This window comes from Panthera uncia, chromosome E1, assembly GCF_023721935.1.
Source record: "Panthera uncia isolate 11264 chromosome E1, Puncia_PCG_1.0, whole genome shotgun sequence".
In the NCBI taxonomy this organism is placed as follows: domain Eukaryota; kingdom Metazoa; phylum Chordata; class Mammalia; order Carnivora; family Felidae; genus Panthera; species Panthera uncia.
In genome coordinates, this window is record NC_064814.1 from 33,093,390 (window position 1) to 33,116,372 (window position 22,983).

At 35.5% G+C, this 22,983-nt stretch overlaps 1 protein-coding gene across 3 annotated transcripts in view; it reads left to right on the forward strand.

Annotated features, from left to right (window-relative positions):
* MED13 (mediator complex subunit 13) overlaps positions 1-22,983 on the forward strand; it is a 109,369-nt gene that overhangs the window by 46,373 nt on the left and 40,013 nt on the right. For all 3 annotated transcript variants that reach the window (XR_007459163.1, XM_049636528.1, XM_049636529.1), the window contains 6 exons: positions 3,550-4,233; positions 15,895-16,108; positions 18,218-18,299; positions 20,298-20,419; positions 22,131-22,221; positions 22,361-22,575. Coding sequence is in view for 2 of the 3 variants with exons in the window: in XM_049636528.1 (XP_049492485.1) it covers positions 3,550-4,233; positions 15,895-16,108; positions 18,218-18,299; positions 20,298-20,419; positions 22,131-22,221; positions 22,361-22,575 (1,408 nt within the window). In the remaining variant the exon portion in view is untranslated. The remainder of the gene's footprint in view (positions 1-3,549; positions 4,234-15,894; positions 16,109-18,217; positions 18,300-20,297; positions 20,420-22,130; positions 22,222-22,360; positions 22,576-22,983) is intronic.

Genomic DNA, 22,983 nt, shown 5'->3' on the forward strand with positions numbered 1-22,983 from the left:
TAGCACTGCTATAAACATTGGGGTGTATGTCCCCCTTCAAGACAACACATCTGTATCCCTTGGATAAATACCTAATAGTGCAATTGCTGGATCATAGGGTAGTTCTATTTTTAGTTTGAGGAACCTCCATACTGTTTTCCAGAGTGGCTATACCAGTTTGCATTCCCACCAGCAGTGCTGAAGAGATCCTTTTTCTCTGCATCCTCTCCAACATCTGTTGTTGCCTGATTGTTAATTTTAGCCATTCTGACTGTTGTGAGTTGGTTTCTCATTGTGGTTTTAATTTGTTCCCTGATGATGAGTGATGTTGCACATCTTTACATGTGTCAGCCATCTGGATGTCTTTTTTGGAGAAGTGTCTATTCATGTCTTTTGCCCATTTCTTCACTGGATTATTTGTTTTTTGGGTGTTGAGTTTGATAAGTTCTTTATAGATATTGGAACTTTTTTTGATAAATAGTAATCATGGGTATTTTTCTATGTTAGCACATTTAGATCCATTCTTTTTTTTTTTTTTTTTTAAGTTTTATTTTATTTTATTTACTTTGAGAGAGAGAGAGAATCCCAAGCAGGCTCTGCGCTCGAACCCACAAACCATGAGATTAGTACCTGAGCCAAAGTCGGTTGCTCAACTGACTGAGCCTCCCCCCCTTTTTTTTCTTAATTTTTTAAACGTTCATTTATATTTGAGAGAGTGCGTGAGCAGGGGAGGGGCAGAGAGAGGGAGACACAGAATCTGAAGCAGGCTCCAGACTCTGAGCTGTCAACACAGAGCCCTGTGCCCGACGTGGGGCTTGAACTCCCAAGCCATGAGATCATGACTTGAGCCAAAGTCGGATGCTCAACCTACTGAGCCACCCAGGTGCCCCCCCTTGCTGAAGATTTTTAAAGCAAATATCATTTCACTCCTACTTCAGTATGCAACTCTAATATTTTAATTCTGTTATTATTTAATAATATTCTGCTAATATTTTCTTATATAACTATAATTCCATTATCACCCCTAATAAAAAGAATAGTATTTTCTTGGCATCATCTGATATCCTCTACAGATTTGTCTCAGAAATGTCTTTTTAAAAAAAATAATGTCTGTGTAGTTGGTTGTTTGACAAAGACCCAGACAAGAAGTATACCTTTGGTTGTTAAGTCTTCTATGTCTCTCTTGTAATCCCCTCTCCAATTTTTAGGACATTGGCTTGGCTGGAAAAACTAGGTCAGGCGTCCCGTGGAATGTCTCACATTCTGTATTTCTCAACTTGTCATATTGTAACTTGTTCTTTTAGTGTCATTTAATTTCTTTATCCCTTGCATTTCTGTAAATGGAAGTTACCTCTAGAGCTGTGCTGTCTAGTCCTAGCCATGTTAGTAACCACTAATGGATTTTAAATTAAAGCATTTGAATTTAAATACAGTTAAAAATTCAGTTTCTCATTGCACTGGCCGTATTTCAGGTCTTCAGGAGCCGCATGCAGAACATTTCTGTCATTACAGAAAGTGTTGTTGGACAGTGCTGATCTAGAGGCTTAATGAATTCAGGTTCAATATTTTTGATGAGAATACTTCACAGGTGGTGCTGTGTTGCTTGGTATCTGTCACATCAGAAGACACATGTCTGGTTGTACCACTTTTAATAATTTGTTGAGATTGAGAAGGTAATGGTCAGCCTGACCCCTTATTGTAAAGCTTGCCATGTTTAGTATGAATAAAGACAGTTTTTCTTCTTCTTTTGAAATCTCCAATCTTTCTTTTTCTTGACTTACTGCATTGGTTTAAACTTTTGATAAAATTGTTGAATAGAAATGTTGAGTTAATATTCTTGCTTTGTTCCCAGTTTTAGGGATTAAGTTATTCAGTCTTTGATCATTAAGTATGATATTAGTATAGTTTTTCATAGATGTCCTTTATCAGATTAAGATTAGTCTTGCTTTTTGAGTCTTTTTTTATAAATTTTTTTTTATGTTTGTTTTTGAGACAGAGACAGAGCATGAACAGGGGAGGGGCAGAGAGAGAGGGAGACACAGAATCTGAAAGAGGCTCCAAGCTCCGAGCTGTCAGCACAGAGCCTGACACGGGGCTTGAACTCACAAACTGTGAGATCATGACCTGAGCTGAGATCAAGAGTTGGATGCTTAACCGACTGAGCTACCCAGGGTGCCTCTCTATTTTTTGAGTTTATACTACTCCATAATACTATGAAGGTATAATACTTTGTTTTTGAGAGATAGAAACAGAGTGCAAGTGGGGTAAGGGCAGAGAGAGACGGAGACACAGAATCCAAAGGAGGCTCCAGGCTCTGAGCTGTCAGCGTGGAGTGGTGCTCAAACCCACAAACGCAAGATCATGACCTGAGCCGAAGTCGGACACTCAACCGACTGAGCTGCCCCAGCGCCCCTTGAGTCTTTTTATGATGAATTATGTATTGAATTTTGCCATGTTTTTCTGTGTTAAGATAGTTACATGGTTTTCTCTTTTATTCTGTTAATGTGATGAATACTACTGGTTTTTATTGAATGTTATACCTTACATTCCTGGGACATGTTTTAAATTCATCTTCCCTCCACATTTTTCTTCTAGTTTCTTAGTTAAAAAAAAATATTATATACATCACTATCAGTTTAGCTTGGAAATCTCATAGGGCACAGTATTTTTACTATGCTGAAAGAAATCTTAAACTCTGAACAAAATTACTAGATTTTTAGGCATGTAGTTTTAAGTTTTTCAGTTTAGAAATTGCTTCACATTATGAGGGAATAAATTTCTTCAGGCATTTTCTTTTCCTTTTCTAGTTAGTGGATTCGTTCTGTCATGGTATGCCTTGGGAGAAGGATGGCAGATATGGTGTGGGGCCCATCAGTCAGTTGCAGTGCTATCCAGAATGATTAACTTCGTTTCTGTAGAATAAGTTTCCTAGCTGGTTGCTGTAGGATTGTAGATTATGACTGAGTTTAGCCAAGCCATTGATTTGCAGGTACATTGGTAAATGAATAAATTTCAGACCTTTTTAAACACGACTTTATCTTAACTAAAATTTTGTCTCTTGATTCAGATACTAAAATATTTAGGTTACATTAGTAAACTATCTTTGGTTGTCCGATCACATAGCTATTAAATGAGCAGAAGAGAATTGGCTCTTAGGAATCTTTCTGCAGTTCTTGGTTTTAGGTCACTCAACAAAGTATTTTTTATTTTTTTTGTTAAAAATTTTTTTTTAATGTTTATTTTTGAGAGAGAGAGTACAAGCGGGTGAGGGGCAGAGAGAGACACAGAATGTGAACCAGGCTCCAGGCTCTGAGCTGTCAGTACAGAGCCAAATGCGGGGCTCAAACCCACAAACCGTGAGATCGTGTCCTGAGCTGAAGTTGGATGCTCAACCAACTGAGTCACCCAGGTGCCCCAAAGTATTTTTTTCCAATGTAAATTCAAATAATTTTACTTCTAGATTTATATGTAAAAAACAAATGATAATATGGAATGTCTAATAGTGTTTACTTGTGTACTTTGATGTAATAATGATACTATAAACATTAAACCTTTCTTTTAACTTTTTAGGCACAAAAATCTCAAGCCAAGAAATCCTGGACAACAAGGACAGGCACCATCTTTAAGTCAGCAACAACAAGTACTTCCTAAGCACAAGACCAATGAAAAACAAGAGAAGAGTGAAAAACCACAGAAACGCCCCTTGACTCCTTTTCACCATCGTGTTTCTATTAGTGATGACGTTGGCATCGATGCAGATTCAGCTAGCCAAAGACTTGTGATCTCCGCTCCAGATAGTCAAGTGAGATTTTCAAACATCCGAACTAATGATGTAGCAAAGACTCCGCAGATGCATGGCACCGAAATGGCAAATTCACCTCAACCACCCCCACTCAGTCCTCACCCATGTGATGTGGTTGATGAAGGAGTAACTAAAACACCTTCAACTCCTCAGAGTCAACATTTTTATCAAATGCCAACACCAGATCCCTTGGTTCCTTCTAAACCAATGGAAGATAGGATAGACAGTTTATCTCAGTCTTTCCCAGCTCAGTTCCAGGAAGCTGTAGAACCTACAATATATGTCGGTACAGCAGTAAACTTGGAAGAAGATGAAGCTAATATAGCCTGGAAGTATTACAAGGTTCCAAAGAAAAAAGATGTAGAGTTTTTGCCTCCTCAGCTTCCAAGTGATAAATTCAAGGATGATCCAGTTGGACCTTTTGGACAGGAAAGTGTAACATCAGTTACAGAGTATGTATTTTTTTAATAGTCACTATTATAATTTAAGGGTGGAAATGATGTAAGTTCTTAATACTAGGACTCCAGAATTGGCTTCAGGGTAGGATTTACAATAATAATAAACCCTGTAAATATTAGTTTTGCATAATTTCTTTACTGTGATTTTTCCTTAGGGAGACTCTTTATTATGAGATACTTTAGTCACAAAAAAGTGGAGAAAATAATAGCACTTATCCATCAAACAACTTAAAGATTTTGAATATCATTAGAACTCTTGTGTACTGTTTTTTTTCCTCCATTCTTCCTTCGTCTGTCCTAAATTTGGTGTTTATCATTTCTGTACATGTTTTTATACATGTAGCTCTAATTAATTCATTTTAATTGCTTTATAGTATTTGTTATGAATATACATAATTTATCTACTCTCTTAAAGGTGGACATATTGGTTATTTCAGTTTTTTCCAGTTACATAGGATGTAATAGTGAGCTTTTTGGTACACGTTTCCTTATGTACTTGTATAAGATTTCTCTAGGGAATACATCTCAAAGTGGAATTACTGGGCCATGGGGTTTGTCCACATTTGGCATTAAGGGTCATTGTCACATTGGCTCTCCAACTATACCAGTTTACACCTTCATCAACCAGCAGAGTATGAGAATGATCTTTTCATCAGCATTTGGTATTACGAGCCTTCAATTTAGCTAATTTTCTATATGCAGAATGGCATCTTATTGTCTTAATACATGTTTGAGAGTAAGCATTTATTTAAAATGTTCTTTGGACATTTAGGTTTTCTCTTCTGTGAATTGTTTGTATATCCTATCTTTTAGTCCCATTTTTCCCCCAATTCTTTGCAAGTTCTTGCTGTAAATCTTCAAAAAAATTTTTTTAATTAAAAACATCTTTAATGTTTATTTATTTCATTTTTTAAAAATATGTATTTATTTTTGAGAGACACAGTGTGAGCAGGGAGGATCTGAGAGAGAGGGAGACAGAAAATCCAAAGCAGACTTCCAGGCTCTGAGCTATCAGCACAGAGCCCAACGCAGGGCTCGAACTCATGAACTGTGAGATCATGACCTAAGCTAAAGTCAGACACTTAACCTACTGAGCCACCCAGGCACCCCCTGGCTATTAAGAAATAGTATCCCCTTCTTAATGTTCTGTACCTTTTTTTTCTATAGAATTTCTTTTCATCTTTTTCTTTACTGCTTCTCATCACATTTTTTTTCATTTATTTTTTAATTTTTTTTTAACATTTATTTATTTTTGAGAAGCAGAGAGATAGAACAAGCAGGGGTGGGGCAGAAAGGGAGACACAGAATCTGAAGCAGGCTGTAGGCTCTGAGCTGTCAGCACAGAGCCCAATGCAGGGCTTGAACCCACAAGCCGTGAGATCATGACTTGAGCCAAAGTTGGATGCTTAACTGACTGAGCCACCCAGGCGCCCCTCTTATCACATTTTTAAAATATAATTATTGTTTCTTCCTACACATTTTTGAATGAAGGAATAGGGGAGCTGATTGGTAGGCCTTACTCATTCAATAAGTTATTTAGCTTATACTATGTATTAGTTTCATACACTGCTTTATGATAATGGGGTTGGGATATTTTGGAGGGGAGACCTGGTACCTAAAATTGCAGAATGAAGGGGATCTTGGGTCTTTACCAGGTAGGTTATTCATTTTTATAGAAAAGAAACCCTGTTGTTCCTCCATTTTCAGCTCTGATTTTTCATTTATGTCTAGAAATACAGGTTCATATTTTCTCTGAGTTTTTGGTCATTTTGGCTCTCTTGTTGTGGGTTACCATCACCCCCTCTTGCATATTCTAGGCCATGAACTTTCTCTGCTGTGTTTTATTGATTTTGAGTTTCCCTGAGACTAAGTAAAATGTCCCATTTGTAGCCTTTGTCTCCTTTTCCCTACTGTTAAAGATTTATTCTTTCAATATTCCTTGTTATTTTAGTAAACCTGTGCATCTTATCTAGCTCTTTGAATCTTAAAAATATTCTAGTATGGGTTTTTTTTTTTTTTTCCAGTTAATATTAATCTGGATTTGAAATTTAGGGACTTTAGGATACCTTTTGATCATGGAAAGCAACTAGCTTATTTAACAGACAGAAAGTCTCTTGAAAACAAATGATGTCTTGGAAACAAGTCTTAAAAAGATCTTAGTCTCATTTGTGCTGGATATAATATAAAAGTCCTGAGTACTTGCCTGAAACTACTTTTGGTCTCCTTGTTTCTGTACTTCTCCTTTACATAATATTCCTACACAGTAGAGTGATCATTGTAGGTTAAATGTTAGATGTTACTCATTTGCTGAAAACCCTCCAGTAGTTTCCCTCTACATTTAAGATAAAATCCAAACTCTTTTTCCTCATCTGTAAGCTTCTACCCAGTTTCCTGTCTAGCTAGTTCTTCACTCTTATCTATTACTGCCCTGTTTGCTTTCTGATTTTGAGGCATCAGATTTTCTGGTTATTCCTTCAGAAAGCCAAGCTCATTCCTTTTTTTTTTTTTTTTTTTTTTAATTTTTTCTTAAAGTTTATTTATTTTTGAGAGAGACAGAGACAGAATGCGAGTGGGTTAGGGGCATAGAGAGAGGGAGACACAGAATCCGAAGCAGGCTCCAGGCTCTGAGCTGTCAGCACAGAGCCCAACGCCGGGCTCAAACCCACAAGCTGTGAGATCATGACCTGAGCCGAAGTCAGATGCTCAACTTCAACCGACAGAGCCACCCAGGTGCCCCAAGCCAAGCTCATTCCTAATGGCCTTTAGTATTGTATTACAGATGCGGGGAATAGCTCACCTCTTCTTATTCAGTCCTGCTGAAAAGTTACCTTTTCAGGAGGTAGTATCCTGACCATTTTATCTAAACTATGGCTTTTCTTCACTCCCCAAATCACTACCTACCTTGTACACGGTTTTCATTTTTTCCTTATATATATCATTCTATATCATCCAAAATCATATCATGAATTTGTTAATGATCTTTTCCCTATTAAAATACGAGCTCTGTGAAGGCAGGGCCTCTCCGTCTTGTTTACTGCTGTATTCCTCCAGATTACACACAAACATCCCTAGAACAAGTCTAGGCACATAGTGCACATTCAGTAGACGTTTGGATAAATTAAACAACAGTATATTCCTAGGGTTACTTTATGATTTTAGAACTTATTTTCTTTCTAGATTATATTTTCTTATTTAATATAAAAAATGTAGTGTTAAGGACGAAAAGTACTGTTATGAATATTTTAAAAACTTAAGGGGTGAGTTTATGGGCATATTGTATCCATAAGATCAAGAATTCTAGCCATGACTTTAAATAAGTGTATTAGCTGATTGTATGCAGGAGCATCTATAGGTGAAATGAAATGAAGGTCTCTTAGAAGTTTTAGGGGTGCCTGGGTGGCTCAGTCAAACATCTGACTTCGGCTCAGGTCATGATAATCATGGTTCATGAGTTCGAGCCATGCATCAGGCTCTGTGCTGACAGCTCAGAGCCTGGAGCCTGCTTCGGATTCTAGGGCTCCCGCTCTCTGCCCCTCCCCTGCTTGTGCTCTTTCTCTTTCAAAAATAAACATTAAAAAAAAAAAAGTTAATATATTTGGGGTGCCTGGGTGGCTCAGTTGGTTAAGTGTCCAACTTTGGCTCAGGTCATGACATCACAGGTTTGTGAGTTTGAGCCCTGCATTGGGCCCTTTACTGTCAGTTCAGGGCTCGCTTCTCTCTCTTTCTGCCCCTCCCTTACTTGTCTGTTCGTGTGTGGCACGCTCACTCTCAAAAATAAATAAACATTAAAAAAAATAAGTACAGTTTAACATTAGAATCTGTTTTGAAATTGTTTGACATTTTTCTCATTAAATAAGAATGAGAGGATACAAGTATAATGTAGAAAGGTAGCTGCAGAGTAGAATGGTGCTGGGTCGTGATTATTTAAATTAAGGAAATAACATGCTTCCACTTGTTCCTCGTCACCATTTTTTCTGCTTTGTGAAAAGAGAAGACTGAATAAAAGGGTGGTGGTGTTTTTTTTTTTTAATTCTGTGTCTTATGTGAGTATTGTTTTAGTTACATTAGTTACTAAAATGTGTATTATGTTACAATTTGCTTTTGCGTAGAATCCTTTATTTTAATAGTAGATTAGAATATGGAAAAAAGTAAACAGGTTTAGCTGCTTGCTGTATGAACTAAAACATTTATGGAACATAATTGTTCTGTACTTGATAGAAGTTTTTTGGTTTTATGTTTTAATCACGTGAATATTTTGTCCTTGGCAGTAGCTCTCAATTGGAGCAATTTCTTATTCCCTCACTCATACCTTCAGGTGACATTTGACAGCGTTTAGAGACAATCTAGATTGTCACAATGGGGAATGTGCTACTGGTATCTGGTAGGTAGAGTCCAGGGATGCCGCTAGATACCCTACAATATGTAGGACAGTCCTCCGCAGCAAAGCCCAAAATGTTCATAGTGTTGAGGTGCCTTAATATCATGAATAACTTTTACAGAAATTTGAACTCTGGAATAAGTTATTAAATTAGATAGGCCAAACATGTTTACTGATTAGTTTTACTAGGGAGATTCCCCATACTATTTTACTATACAGTAAAATACCTGGTGTGGGCTTCAGTGTTTGCATTATGCTAACAAAAGTTTTGTTTTGTTTTGTTTTGTTTTTCATAGTTAAAAGGATCTTATTTGGATAACTTAGTGATTCAGGTACCTACGATTAATATTACTTGAGATAGGATGTTATGAGGATCATCACTCAGGTGGTGTCTCCTGTCATTAAAATAAATTCTATGAATTAATACTCTTCTCGATGGCATTTAAACACCTGTCCTGAATTCTTTTTTTTTTTTTTTAATGTTTATTTATTTTTGAAGGAGAGACAGAGCACTAGCAGGGGAGGGGCAGAGAAAGAGAGAGAGGGAGACACAGAATCTGAAGCAGGCTCCAGGTTCTGAGCTGTCAGCACAAAGCCTGACACAGGGCTCGAACTCACAAACTGTGAGATCGTGACCTGTGCCCAAGTCAGACGTTCAACTGACTGAGCCACCCAGGCAACCCTTGTCTTAAATTCTTTATAGAAGCATTGTCTAGGTTTAAAGATATAATATGATCAAACCTTTTCTAGTCAGAGTAGTCCAGTCAGAAGCCTAGATTGCTTTATATAATAAATTTCTGAATTCATATTACTAGGTAAATTCATATTACTGAATTCATATTACTAAACCTGGTAAATTTCTATTCTTTTTCCATACTCTGAGTTTTGAAAGTATTTAAATATATGGCGGTTAATTAGGGGGCTGTTGCAACTCCTGCATTCTTTTGCCCTTTGGAACATTATCTTTTTAAATTCATATTCTTCAAATATCTGTTTCATCAGTTTGAATAAAACTGAAGTTTCTCTAATATGCAGGATGCTGTAAAGCACTGTTGGGAGTAAAAAATGAATTTGGTCCTGGCCCTAAACGAAATTGTAATCCAATGGAAACTAACATTCTTTGATAGAAGCATACATAAAAGATATTAGGGATGGTGAGCCAGAGTGAAGAATAATTTAATTCCATTTATGAAGATCCAGAAGTTTTATGTACTTTGGTATGGATAGATTATACGGTGTTGCTTAGTAGTTTGCTATGTCATGATGAGAAATGAGACCTGAAAAGGGAGGTGGGGCTATATACTGGAATAAATTATATTAAATACTATTTATAAAAATACTGTTTATGAGCTTACGTATTTTCCTTGAGATGATAGGGGCACTGTTGCACTTTTTTTTTTTTTTTTTTTTTTTTTTGAGGTAGATAAAATAATAGGGTTTTGGAAAATAAGGATTTTAGAAATATTAACCAGGTAATATTATTGAAAGATTATTTGAAATGAAGAGGTATATATGTATGAAAGGACATCAGTTTGGACTCTTGAATAGTTCAGATATAAGGTGATACAGGGCCCTAGGAAATTAGAGATCGTAGGGATGTGTAGATTTTGTTAAGTATAGAATAGACAAGAACTTTATGACCAGTTGAATAGTGCAGTGAGGTAGTAACAGGAGAGTTAAAAACCAGCATATTTATTTTATGAGGGAAAGAGGAGGAAAAACCGATTTGAAGACTTCTACCCTTTTACTCAGTTTACATTAAGATTTACGTAATTTTTAAAATTTTTTATAATTTAGTTTTTATAATTTTTTTTAAAGTACAGTAAACTGTTAATCCCTGTTATCTTGAAGGAGAGGTATTGGGATATTTAGAAGTTTCAACTATGCCTTTGTTTATAATATGACTTTTATTTATTTTTTTATTTCATTTTATTTTTTTAATGTGTATTTATTTTTGAGAGAGAGAGAGAGAGAGAGAGAGAGAGAGAGATCGTGAGCGGGGGAGGGGCAGAGAGAGAGGGAGACACAGAATCTGAAGCAGGCTCCACGCTCTGAGCTGTCAGCACAGAGCCCGACGCGGGGCTCAAACTCAGACCACGAGATCATGACGAGAGTTGAAGTCGGACGCTCAACCAACTGAGCCACCCAGGAGCCCCAGTGTACAATAATGACTTTTAAATATGTGCTTATAATACATACACATTGTAAATTAAAAAAAAAAAATCTTAACATTCATTTTTGAGAGTGAGAGAGACAGAGCGTGAGTGGCGGGGGGGGGGAGGGGCAGAGAGAGAGGGAGACACAGAATCCAAAGCAGGCTCCAGGCTCTGAGCTGTCAGCACAGAGCCTGATGTGGGGCTTGAACTCACGGACAGTGAGATCATGACCTAAGCTGAAGTCAGATGCTTAACTGACTGAGCCATCCAGGCACCCCATTTAATTTTTTTAGTTTATTCATTTATTTTGAAAGAGAAAGTGTGAGCAGGGTGGTGGGGGAGAGAGAATCCCAAGCAGGCTCTTCACTGTCATCTTAGAGCATGATGCGGGCCTCGAACTCATGAGCTGAAATCAATAATCAGACAGGAGTCAAATGCTCAACCAGCTGAGCCACGTAGGTGTCCCTATGTTGTAAATTTGAATTTAGTGTGAGGAGCCTGCTGAAAGATTCTGTCAGACATTTGTGACATTGTATCTGAAGCTTAGGAGAGGAAACTATTAACACAGTTGGAGTAATACATAATGCAAAGAGGGGCAAGAATCTTATCAGTAGAAATTTAAAAAGAAACATTTTTTTAATAAAAATTTTATAGGTGTGTGCTTTTTTAGAATGATGGAGGAGAAATTTGTATGTTTGTTTTATTCACGTTAAGTGAAAATTCAATTTCCATTTGGTATAAATAAAGTTTTCCATTGACTGCTGTTAAAGAGTGGCACTGTACTTCCATAATAGGTGGGTAAACAAAAGAAAGCAGTATTCTTAGTTTTTTTAATTCTTAGCTTTAGATGGTGATGGCTGCCTAACTAGTACAGAGTATTAGGATTCATCATTTCTAAACATCTCCCTTGTTCTTAGACTTCCATGTGCCTCAGTTGATGCCAGATTTTTCAGCAGCTACTTTAAAGCGAAATTCCTTTCTAATTTCTTAGAATTTAGTTCGGGGAGAGAGAGGTTGAGGTGGAGCATAGCATATCTTACATACCGGATGTACACATCTGTGGCAATCTTTTTGCTTGTAATTATTTTTAGTTTCTTTATTGGTTAACGCTAGTATCTATTTTAGAATAGTGGCTTTTAAGACCTCATAAGCTTTAGGGGTGCCTGGGTGACTCAGTCGGTTAAGCATCTTACTTTGGCTCAGGTAATGATCTTGTGGTTTGTGGGTTCAAGCCCCGCATCAGACTCTGTGCTGATAGCTCAGAGTCTGGAGCCTACTTCAGTTTCTGTGTCCCTGTCTCTCTGCACCTCTCCTGCTGGCACTCCGATGTTCTCTTTCAAAAGTATAAATAAACATTAAAAAAAATTTTTAAACCTTGTAAGTTAAAAAAAAAATAAAATAAACCTTGTAAGTGTTGAAGATAGCAAAATTTCTGCAAAGAAACATTACAGTTTTTTTAATATCATTTTTCAAGGGCTAGCACTTAGTTCTAGTAGTATTTTGATTGCTTAAAATAGTCTTCTATTTTGATTCAGAGGGAGACATTTCTAAACCCTGAGCAGAGAAAGAACTATACTGGAGCATAGTTTTATCATGTCTTGTTCTATAGCAAGGCTACATCTGGATATCTTAACCATAGAATTCATCAATAGAATTAGCTCCTATGTTGCATTAGGGGTATACCTGACATTTATATTGTATATATCATACAGTTACAGAGTGCATTATCTGATCTCTAAAAGATAGTTTCTATTTTGTTTCATAGGAGTCTATGATGAAATAAACTTGTTTTGTTTATTGTAATCTAAATATTTTAAGTAAGTCTTACTTGATATCCTAATACAATAAAGCTATTCTTCTTACAGTTAGCTTGACTCAGTTTAAGGATTGATGCTGAATAGTGGGCGTGGTGCCAGAAAAGGTACTATTAAAGAAAATAGAGGATTTTTGATATTTATTAAATTCATTTGTTCCTTAACATTTCCTTCTATAGCTTATCTCCTTCTATAATTGTCAATCCTAAAATACTGTCGTTTCTTGTCTGGAAGAATTTTTATTGAATAAAGGCCTGAAAGCATGTGCTACTCCAAGCCATGTTAAATTCTCTACAAGTATATTTCAGGATAGAATGTTACTGTTGTCATAGTAAAAGGAAAAAGATACACTTAATGAATAATATAAACGTAATTTCAGTTTGCTTTGGGCTTTGCAAAGCTTCCTGTTCATTACTGTACCTAATCCTCTTCCAGTTTGTCTGTATTTAGCTCTATATCTGATTGAAACTATTTCTGTAGTTTGACTATATGTGAAAAGTTTCTTTTAGAAAAGCAGGGGTTATTCCTGTTTCACAGAAATATATATATACTATATGATGATAGTGATGAAATAACTTTGAGTTTTTAATCTGACATCTTTTAAAAATCACAATTTTTTCTATTCTTATCAATTTTAAATATAGAAAGATGTGTAATGTAAATATATTTTAAAATATGTTGTGACTTGATACTCATGATATTATTGACTACATTTAAATTCATTGCGTATCCCAATGTCTGTGAGAACCATTCAATAAAATAACAAGTTGTCTTTAGGCACCGCATTTGGTTTACTCATTTTTATTCTTAATAGAGCCCTGTGCAGGAGCATTGGTCCTTTTAATGTCACTGCACACTAGTTTAACTACTTGTGTAAACAGTGTGGCAGTTTTCCTGCTTCTGCCAGAGGACAACTTAATATGAGAAACAGTTGTTTTATTCACCTCTACACAGAGTAGTAGTGTCTTTCAGGTTGGTGGTGGGGAGGAGGAGTGGGATCTTAACACTTTTCTCCTATGAATAGTTACTTGAATATGCATACTTAAAATCTTTCCAGCCTTAACTTTGTTACTATGTTACCTTAGCATACCATTTCTTTCTACATAATTTGCACATCAAAATCAGCATACTCTGCATTTTCTGTCTTAATAAGATTAATTTTAAGTAGTGAATAAGAAAACATGTCAAAGTAGATAGCAAACTACTTTGGAGAGACTTATGTTAGCACCTAATAGTTGAGCAAACAGTTTTGGTCTAAGATGGTAAGATATAATGCTACTCTTTAAGAAATACCTATTCATTCATTTATAGAAGTATTCTAACAATTTTAAAACATACTCCTGTTAACTAGTTAGCACCATGTTCAAATGGAAGAAAGTTTTTGTAGACCTGGGATTTTAGTTTTGGGGATAAATCTGGGGCATATTGGGAATAACAATGACATGGTATTTGATAGCATGTTTAGAAAATATCAGTTATTATTTTTTTATGGCCTCTGTTTCACCCTTAGTTTATAGTGTATATGGAGTACTTATAGTGCTGGGCATCTTAAATAGATTTAAAGTTATGATATCCTTCCATTCAAAGATTTTATAAGCTAACAAATACCTTCACCTTCATTGTTCCCAAATCTTACATCTCTTATAATTTTTTGTCTTAAATTGTAGGATAGATAAGTGGCAGCAGTATCACTTTCTGATGAATGAAGATGGTTTATTTCCAAGTACAAGATACTGTATTTTAGAATTATTAATGCATCCACAACGTCTCAATCCTATGTGGTTTTTCGATTTCATGTATTCATTTAAGAAATATTTATTGAGTACCTTCTACTTGCCAGGCCCTGTTCTAGGCATTTGGGATAATTCAATGAACAAAGACAAGATCCCTGTCATTTAGGGTCTTATATTCTAGTGAGAGTGACAGTCAACTATTAATACAAGCAAGTTATATAGATTTTAAAAGATAAGTGCTATGGAGGGAAAAATAGAGCAGGGTGAGGGGGATCAGTGTTGAAGTAGTTGGGCATTTTGCAATTTTAAATAAGGTCTCCTACATAAGGTGACATTTAAACAAAGTCTTTTAGAAAGTGAAGGAGTTGGCCATGCAGATACTTGGAGAAAGAATGCTCCAAACAAAGGCAACAGTCAGGAGTGTGTCTGGCCTGTTTGAGGAACATGAAGGAAGGTCTTGGAAGCAGAGTTGAGAGAGGCAGGAGTAGAATAACCAGATGAAGTTGGTTGGAGAGGCAAAGAGGAGAAAGGTCAAGGAAAGCTTTGGTAGGATATTACAAGGGGTTTGGTTTTTATTCAGAGTGAAATAGTCCTTGCTGGACTTTTACCCTGGTCTGAGTAGAAGCCTAGCTACTTCTTTCTGGCAGCATGGGAATCTCCACTTTACAAACTATAGAGAACATGAATTTGGGAGTCAGAAAGTGTCTTCTACAAACCAAAAACATCATTCAGTGTTCACACTCACCAAGTACCCTGGTCTTCAGAGATAGAAAAGTCTTGATGCTTTCCGGGATTCTGGTGGTGCAAATCAGCTTGTGGCTTCTTGCTCTTACCCTTAGATTTTAGCTTTCTCTGATCTGACAGTTTCTACTTGTTTGTCTTTCTAACTTCAGTGTTGTCTCCTCTCTTGTTTTGTTTTATTGATTCTAGTCACCATGTGAAACCATAAGACTGATGATATAAAAATAGATTTTTCCAATCTGATCAGATAAAAACTTTGAGGTACTTGAGCTGAAACTTCACTTGCCATTATAAAACCTCTTGCCAGAATTAATAAGTTATAGTGTTCATGAAACACAAATTAGGTCCTTATAATTTTATAACCTTATCCACTCATGTCAATAGGAAAAGGATAATCACTTTCATTGTATAAATTGTATAAAACTAGTCTTGCCTCAGCACATAGCCCACAATTTTGAGAGTTCCTGTCCTGGAGCAATTTTGATGTAAGAGTCCCTTTCAAAAAAAAAAAAAAAAGTTCCTTTCAGTGAATAGACTTGGACAAGTTAATGCATGTAAGGAATTGGGGACAGAGTGGACATATTTTGGTGGAAAGAACATATAGATAGGAAACCTAGATTTTAGCTTCATTTCTTGATTGCTAAACTTGAGGCTTTAATAAATCATGTAACCTCTCAATGCCTTAATTTCCTCATTTGTAATATGAAGGATTACAGTTTAGATCATCTCTAAATAATCATGAAAACTTGATGATTCTTAAGTCATTGGAATTTTTTTTCTTTTATGGAAAATTAAGTATAATTTTCTAATTTTGTTTTTTTTTTTTAATGCAGGTTAATGGTGCAGTGTAAGAAACCTTTAAAAGTTTCTGATGAATTAGTACAGCAATATCAAATTAAAAATCAGTATCTTTCAGCAATAGCATCTGATGCAGAGCAAGAATCTAAAATTGATCCATATGCATTTGTTGAAGGAGATGAGGAATTCCTTTTTCCTGATAAGAAAGATAGACAAAACAGTGAGAGAGAAGCTGTAAAAAAACACAAGGTGAGTAAAAAATCATAGTACACCAAAGGGTCGCTGATATTTTTTAACACAGCATATAGTACCATACTTCTCTCCCTCTTTTTTTTTTTTTTTTTTTGTCTTTTAAAATAGATTAAGGGGCACCTGAGTGGCTCATGTCAGTTAAGCCTCCAGCTCTTGATTTCAGCTCAGGTCAAGATCTCACCATTGTGAGATCAAGCCCTGTTCCGGGTCTGCACTGACAGCATGGAGCCTGCTTGGGATTTTCTCTCCCTCTCTCTTTGCCCCTCCCCTGCTCGCACTTGCTCTTTCTCTCCCACTCTCTCAAAAATAAACACACTTAGGGGTCCCAGGGTGGCTCAGTAGGTTGAACGTCCAAGTTCAGCCCAGGTCATAATCTCGCGATTTGTGGACTCGAGCCTCGCGTCAGGCTCTGTGCTGACAGCTCAGAGCTTGGAGCCCGGTTTGGATCCTGTTTCTCCCTGTCTCACTCTGCCCCTCCCCCACATGTGCCTGCTCTCTAAAAAATAAATAAACGTTTATTATTTTTTTATTTTTTTTAACGTTTATTCGTTTGTGAGAGACAGAGACACTGTGAATGAGGGAGGGGCAGAGAGAGAGGGAGACAGGATCTGCGAGGCTTGAACCCACGAACCATGAGATCATGACCTGAGCCGAGGTCAGAACCTTAACCTGCTGAGCTACCCAGGTGCCCCAATTTTTAAAATAAATAAATAAGCAAACAAACTTAAAAAATATAGAATGGATTTTTATCCTTTTAAATTATGAAAATATTTTTTTTAAATAGGTAAATCAGGAACATTATATAAAATTTAAGAGTTTATGTAGACTTTATACCTGGTGTCTGATAATGAAAAATTGTTATTTACTGTAAGAGTTTTTTTGGGTTTGAGGAAAGTACATTAACTTCTGTAATATTGAAATCAGAAAATTTAGGTAGATGAAGTATTTTGATACTGAGTTAAAATATACTGAAATAAGTGAAGTGCCAGTTTTCAAAATACAATAAAATACCCAATGCTGAGTTTATAACGTACATGATATTTTTGAATGTGAGTTAACTTATAGAGCCCCTTGATGAAATATATTGAATATAGGATACAGGAGTATTTGTTAGAAATTTGAAAATCTAATATTATAGGATGTATTAAGCACAAGATAACTCTGTTGGATAAGAATTTTGCCTTTAAGGGTACCTGGGTGGCTCCGTCAGTTATGCGTCTGACTTCAGCTTGGGTCATGATCTCATGGTTTGTGGGTTCAAGTCCTGCGTTGGGCTCTGTGCTGACAGCTCAGTGCCTGGAGTCTGCTTCCAATTCTATTTCTCCCTCTCTCTGCCCCTCCCCTGCTCATGCTCTGTCTCTGTCTTTCAAAAATAAATAAATGTCAAAAAGTTAAGACAAAAAGTAGGGGCGCCTGGGTGGCTCAGTCAGTTAAGTGTCCAGCTTTGGCTCAGGTCATGATATCACACTTCTTGGTTTCAAGCCCCACTTTGGGCTGTGTGCTGAAAGCTCAGAGCCTGGAGCCTACTTTGGATCCTGTATCTCCCTCTTTCTCTGCCCCTAACCCGTGTGTGCTCGCTCCCTCGCGCTCTCTCCCTCTCTCTCTTTCTTTTTCCCCGTCAAAAATAAATAAAAACATTAAATAAAAAAAATTTTTTTAATTAAAATTTGCCTTTAATGTAAAATATGGAAATTGAAAGCTGTAAAATTGTGAAAAGGACCCAATAATAAGTATAATACAGAAAATTCTTTCACAGAGATTTTAGCCTTACTATGCGCCTGGTACTTGAAATTTTGTCCTTCTGTAAATATGAAGACAGTAGTAGCTGGGAAGGATATAGGTATTATAGAAAGAACATGGACTTTGGAATTTGACAAATTTAGCTTGGAATCCCAGCTCCCACCGTTTATCCAGATACATTTCCTGGGTTATCTTTAGAACTATTTTTTGTAAGTTGAACGTGCTATTTATCATATAGATTAATTGTGGGAATTAGTATGTCTGTAGAACATCTAGTAGGATGCTTGACACATAGTTACTCAGTAGTTGGAAGATTTTGTTATTTTAAATTATATATTTCAGTCTAATATGTAATATTGTTTGCAGGTAGAAGATGGGCCATCTAGTGTAACAGTATTATCACATGAAGAAGATGCTATGTCATTATTTAGTCCATCTATCAAGCAAGGTAAAACTTTTATTTTCTAATCAAAATATTGCATTACAAGATTACTGCTACAAGCTAATCTGATATTATTGGACTTACAGTGTTCCTTTTTGCATAATTCATGTTTCATAGAAAGGTACCTGTCTTAAAATGATTTACTGCTTATTTTGTATTGAGAGAAGCAGGTTGAGATGATAGAAATTCTGTTTTGAATTGTTGAAACTTTCTCTCAAATAAAAATAGTTCTTATGTAAAATGAGATTTGAAGAGATCATCACCTTAAGGTCCCTCTCTGATCTGAAAACTCAACTTTATAAATTAGACTTGACTACAATTTTGTTGTCCTTTACTCTCTCACTCAAATTAGAAGAACTGTTGAAATTATTAATTTAACAAATATTTATCAAACAGGTTTTATATGTAGGGACTATTCTTAGCACTGAGGATACTGTGAAAAAGACTCCACTTTGAAAGTGTCTGACTAGTGCTCCTTGTGCTTGGAATAGAGAGGTGTGGCACATTATTTGTTTTACAAAATTTGTGTGGGAATGAGTGTAATTGCTGTCTTCTGCTTTCTCTAAATTTGGACCATCTCCCACATTCTGGAGCAATCTTTTGAGGTGGAGCTTTGAAATATTTTTTAATAAGTACCCTAGATGATTTTTTACACCAAATTTCAGAACTGCTCCAGTTAACTTTTAGAACTATCATGCAGAGGCACTTGGAAAGTGACTTTCATCTTTCTGAAAGTGAGGACTATTTCAAGTCATTTGATACACCAAGCATACTTCAGAAGGTTATACACCAAACTGTAATTTTTTTTCTTATATGAGAATGTAAAAGGAATTTAACTTCTGTTGGTATTTGTAATTTTTCTTAAGTAATCCTATATTTTTCCCTCTACAACTGGGGAGAGTAAAAAAAAAAAAAAAGAAAAGAAAAGGAAAATAAAATTCTAGAACTAAGGGGGCGCCTGGGTGGCTCACTGGTTAAGCGTCCGACTTCACTCAGGTCATGATCTCACCGCTCGTGAGTTCAAGCCCCACATTGGGCTCTTTGCTGACAGCTCAGAGCTTGGATCCTGCTTCAGATTCTGGGTCTCCCTCTCTCTCTCTGCCCCTCCCCTGCTCATGCTCTCTCTCTGTCTCTCCAAAAATGAATAAACGTTTAAAAAATTTTTTTTTAAATTCCAGAACTAAAATGAAAGCTTAACCAACAGGTAATATTTATTGAGTACTTCACTGCCTGGCACTGGACAAAGTGCTTTAGCTACATCCTTCATTTTTAATTCTTGTTATTACTAAGGTACAGAGAGGTTAAGTAACTTGTTCAGGGTCATATTGTTAGTGTCATAGTTGGGAATTCAAATTCATGATAGTCTGTCTGACTCAAGAGCCAGGGCACTTAATCATTGTACTATGTTTCTTTCTTTCAGGAAGATAGAAAACTAAAAATGTGGAAGATAGAAAAATAAAAGTGTGTGTGTGTGTGTACTATTGTCCTGTTAGTGTATATCTTTTTATTTGTTATATAAAATCAGAGTACTTAGCCATGTTATGGATTACATAGCCTTTAGTGAGCTTCCTGGAGAAGTTACTACATTTATTTGCAATTTTATTTCTATGAAAAAATTTCTAGATTTTAAGGAAATCACTGTTTCGTTTTTTTTTTTTTAATTTTTTTTTTTTTTTTTTAATGTTTATTTTTTTGAGAGAGACAGAGAGACAGCATGAGCTGGGGAGGGGAAGAGAGACGGGAGACACAGAATCTGAAGCAGGCTCCAGGCTCCGAGCTGTCAGTACAGAGCCTGAAGCGGAGCTTGAACTCCCAGACTGGGGAGATCATGACCTGAGCCGAAGTCAGACACTTAACCAACCAAGCCACCCAGGCGCCCCAAGCGAATCATAGTTTCTTATTGCAGAATAGGTTTAAGGTTAGATATCTAGTTTAAATAAATAGAATAATACTTATTTGGTCAGTAGTGGAATTTTTTATTTTGCCTTTTTGGTTGACGTGTAGATGCTCCACGCCCTACTAGTCATGCCCGCCCTCCATCAACCAGCTTGATTTATGACTCAGACCTGGCTGTCTCTTATACTGACCTTGATAATCTTTTCAATTCTGATGAAGATGAATTAACAGTGAGTATTCTATTAATGGCTAAGATTTATAATATCTTTTCCTTAATTTCATGTAGACTTATTTTTCAGAAGTGATGTGTGACTTGAACAGTACGTTTTGGCCCTGAAAAATAAGAAGTATTTTGGAATAAAATTTTATTAATTGGTTTCCTTTTTTTAAACTTATGTTTGAGCATTCTTGGCATAGTGTCACCCACAAACTATGTGTGGTTTTTTTAAATTTTTTTTATGTTTGGGATGTGTGATTAAGTTTAATTTGAACGCTACGATATATTTTTTTTCTGCAATCTTTAGGAGGCAGAATTATTTTCCTATTCTTTAATCCTCTCATTTGAGAAATGACCCTGGAATTGACTCACTTAGATAAGAATAATAAGTAGTTAACATTAAAATTGTATGCCTTGTCAATTTATTAAGGAATACCACTTCTTTTGAATATGTTTGTCATTATAACCATTATTTTAAGACAGCAATATACTATAATAATGAAAAAGGAAGAAGAGGTAGTATTTAATTTTGAACATCCATTTGCAGACAAAGGTGATTATAAAAGAAAACTTAAAATGAGGTTTGTTAGAATGTCAGATTAGTGAACTGAGTGCTGCATTATCATAAAAGGGAATTCCATTTTCATCTGCATAAAGGTAGCTTAAAAACATCTGTAGTACATTTGGTCTTTCTTGTCCTATATAATACATACTTTTTTATATAACATATACTTTTAATCCTCTTTTGTATATGATACACACTGTGTGTATTTGTGTATATATACACATACATACACATATAGGCACATTTGGTGTCTTCAATTAAGTGATATACAGCAGGTATAGCTGTACATAAACTAACATTTTATATCTCAAAATATAGTATATTTTAGAGAGTACCATTTACTAGGTAAATATATCCTTGAATTCTTTGGTACTTTTATGCTTCCTGTTACTATTCATGTATCAGCTATGGATATTGTGAGGTAAGAAGGTTGTAATTAGAACTGTTATGTTTATGACAAAGAGGCTAACAGGAGACTTGGAACCATGTTAGATATAACCAAATATAAAAACATTGGTGATAGATTGGAGTTAGTAAAACTTGGTTTGTTCAACGTATTAAAACTAATTTTTAGTTAGGTATACTGTTGTTTGTCATATGAGATCTTTCTGAAGTGTATGCTTTTGTTTTACGTGTTGCAGCATTTTTCTAGGGAGAGGAGGTTATTAAACAAGGTAAAAATATAAATTAGAATTCAGAGAGGTGATTGATTATATAGGAAAATTTGATGTATTTTATTTGAGGGGACAAATGTTTTAGGAGTATTTTTTACTAAAAAGCGGTTCTGTATTACAAATCCTTATTGCAGATTTCCGTTTTCTTTTTTTTTTTTTTTTTTTTTTATTTTAATGGGCTTTAAGTGGTAGGTTATTCTTCTGTGTTCTGAAAATATTAGTCATTTTTATTTGGAGGAACTTTTCCCTCTGTTAAATTGCAGGATTATCATATAAACAGACAAAATAATCTAGGTTCAGTGATTGTTTAAAATATGTTTTAGGTCTTTATAAATTGTTTCTAGTATCTAATATTTTGGCTCTAGCATAAATTCAAAATACTATATTTGATGAATGGGTTTGACCTTCAAGTTACATCTTAATGATCTTGGATCACATTGGATTTAAAATTTCAGATAAATATGTGTTTCTGTTTTTGTTAATAGCCTGGATCTAAAAAGTCAGCAAATGGAACAGATGATAAATCCAGCTGTAAGGAATCAAAAACAGGAAATCTGGATCCATTATCTTGCATAAGTAAGCTTCCCAAATCTGCTGCAGATAAATCCGTAACTTTTAATATGAATAAAATTCCCCACCCCTTTCTTTTAAACACAGATTAATTAACTTCTTTTTATTTAGTCTTATGTTAAAATGTGCACTTTATTAATTATAGGCACTGCAGATCTTCATAAAATGTATCCTACACCACCATCGTTGGAACAGCATATTATGGGATTTTCCCCAATGAATATGAGTAATAAAGAATATGGTAGTATGGATATAACACCTGGAGGAACTGTTCTAGAAGGAAATAGTTCTACTGTTGGAACACAGTTCAAAATTGAGGTTGATGAAGGATTCTGTAGCCCAAAACCTTCTGAAATTAAAGTAAGTATTTTATATTTCTGGAAAAATAGTTTACTACCAATATTTTCTTATAGATTTAGTTAGTTTGTTGCTATATTAAAAAATCTGTCATGATTCTCATTTTGTAATTAACAAATTTATAGGCTGAATAGTGGTGAAACTACAGAGAATGCATTTAAGAATACTTGGGCTGCTTCCATAATTTGGCTATTGTAAATAATGCTGCTATAAACAAGGGTGCATGTATCCCTTTGATTAGTGTTTTTGTAATTTTTGAGTAAATACCCAGTAGTGTGATTATTGGACTGTAGGGTAGTTCTGTTTTAAACTTTTTTAGGAACCACCACTGTTTTCCACAGTGGCTGCATCAGTTTGCATTCCCACCAACATTGTAAGAGAGTTCCTTTTCCTCCACATCCTCTCCAATAC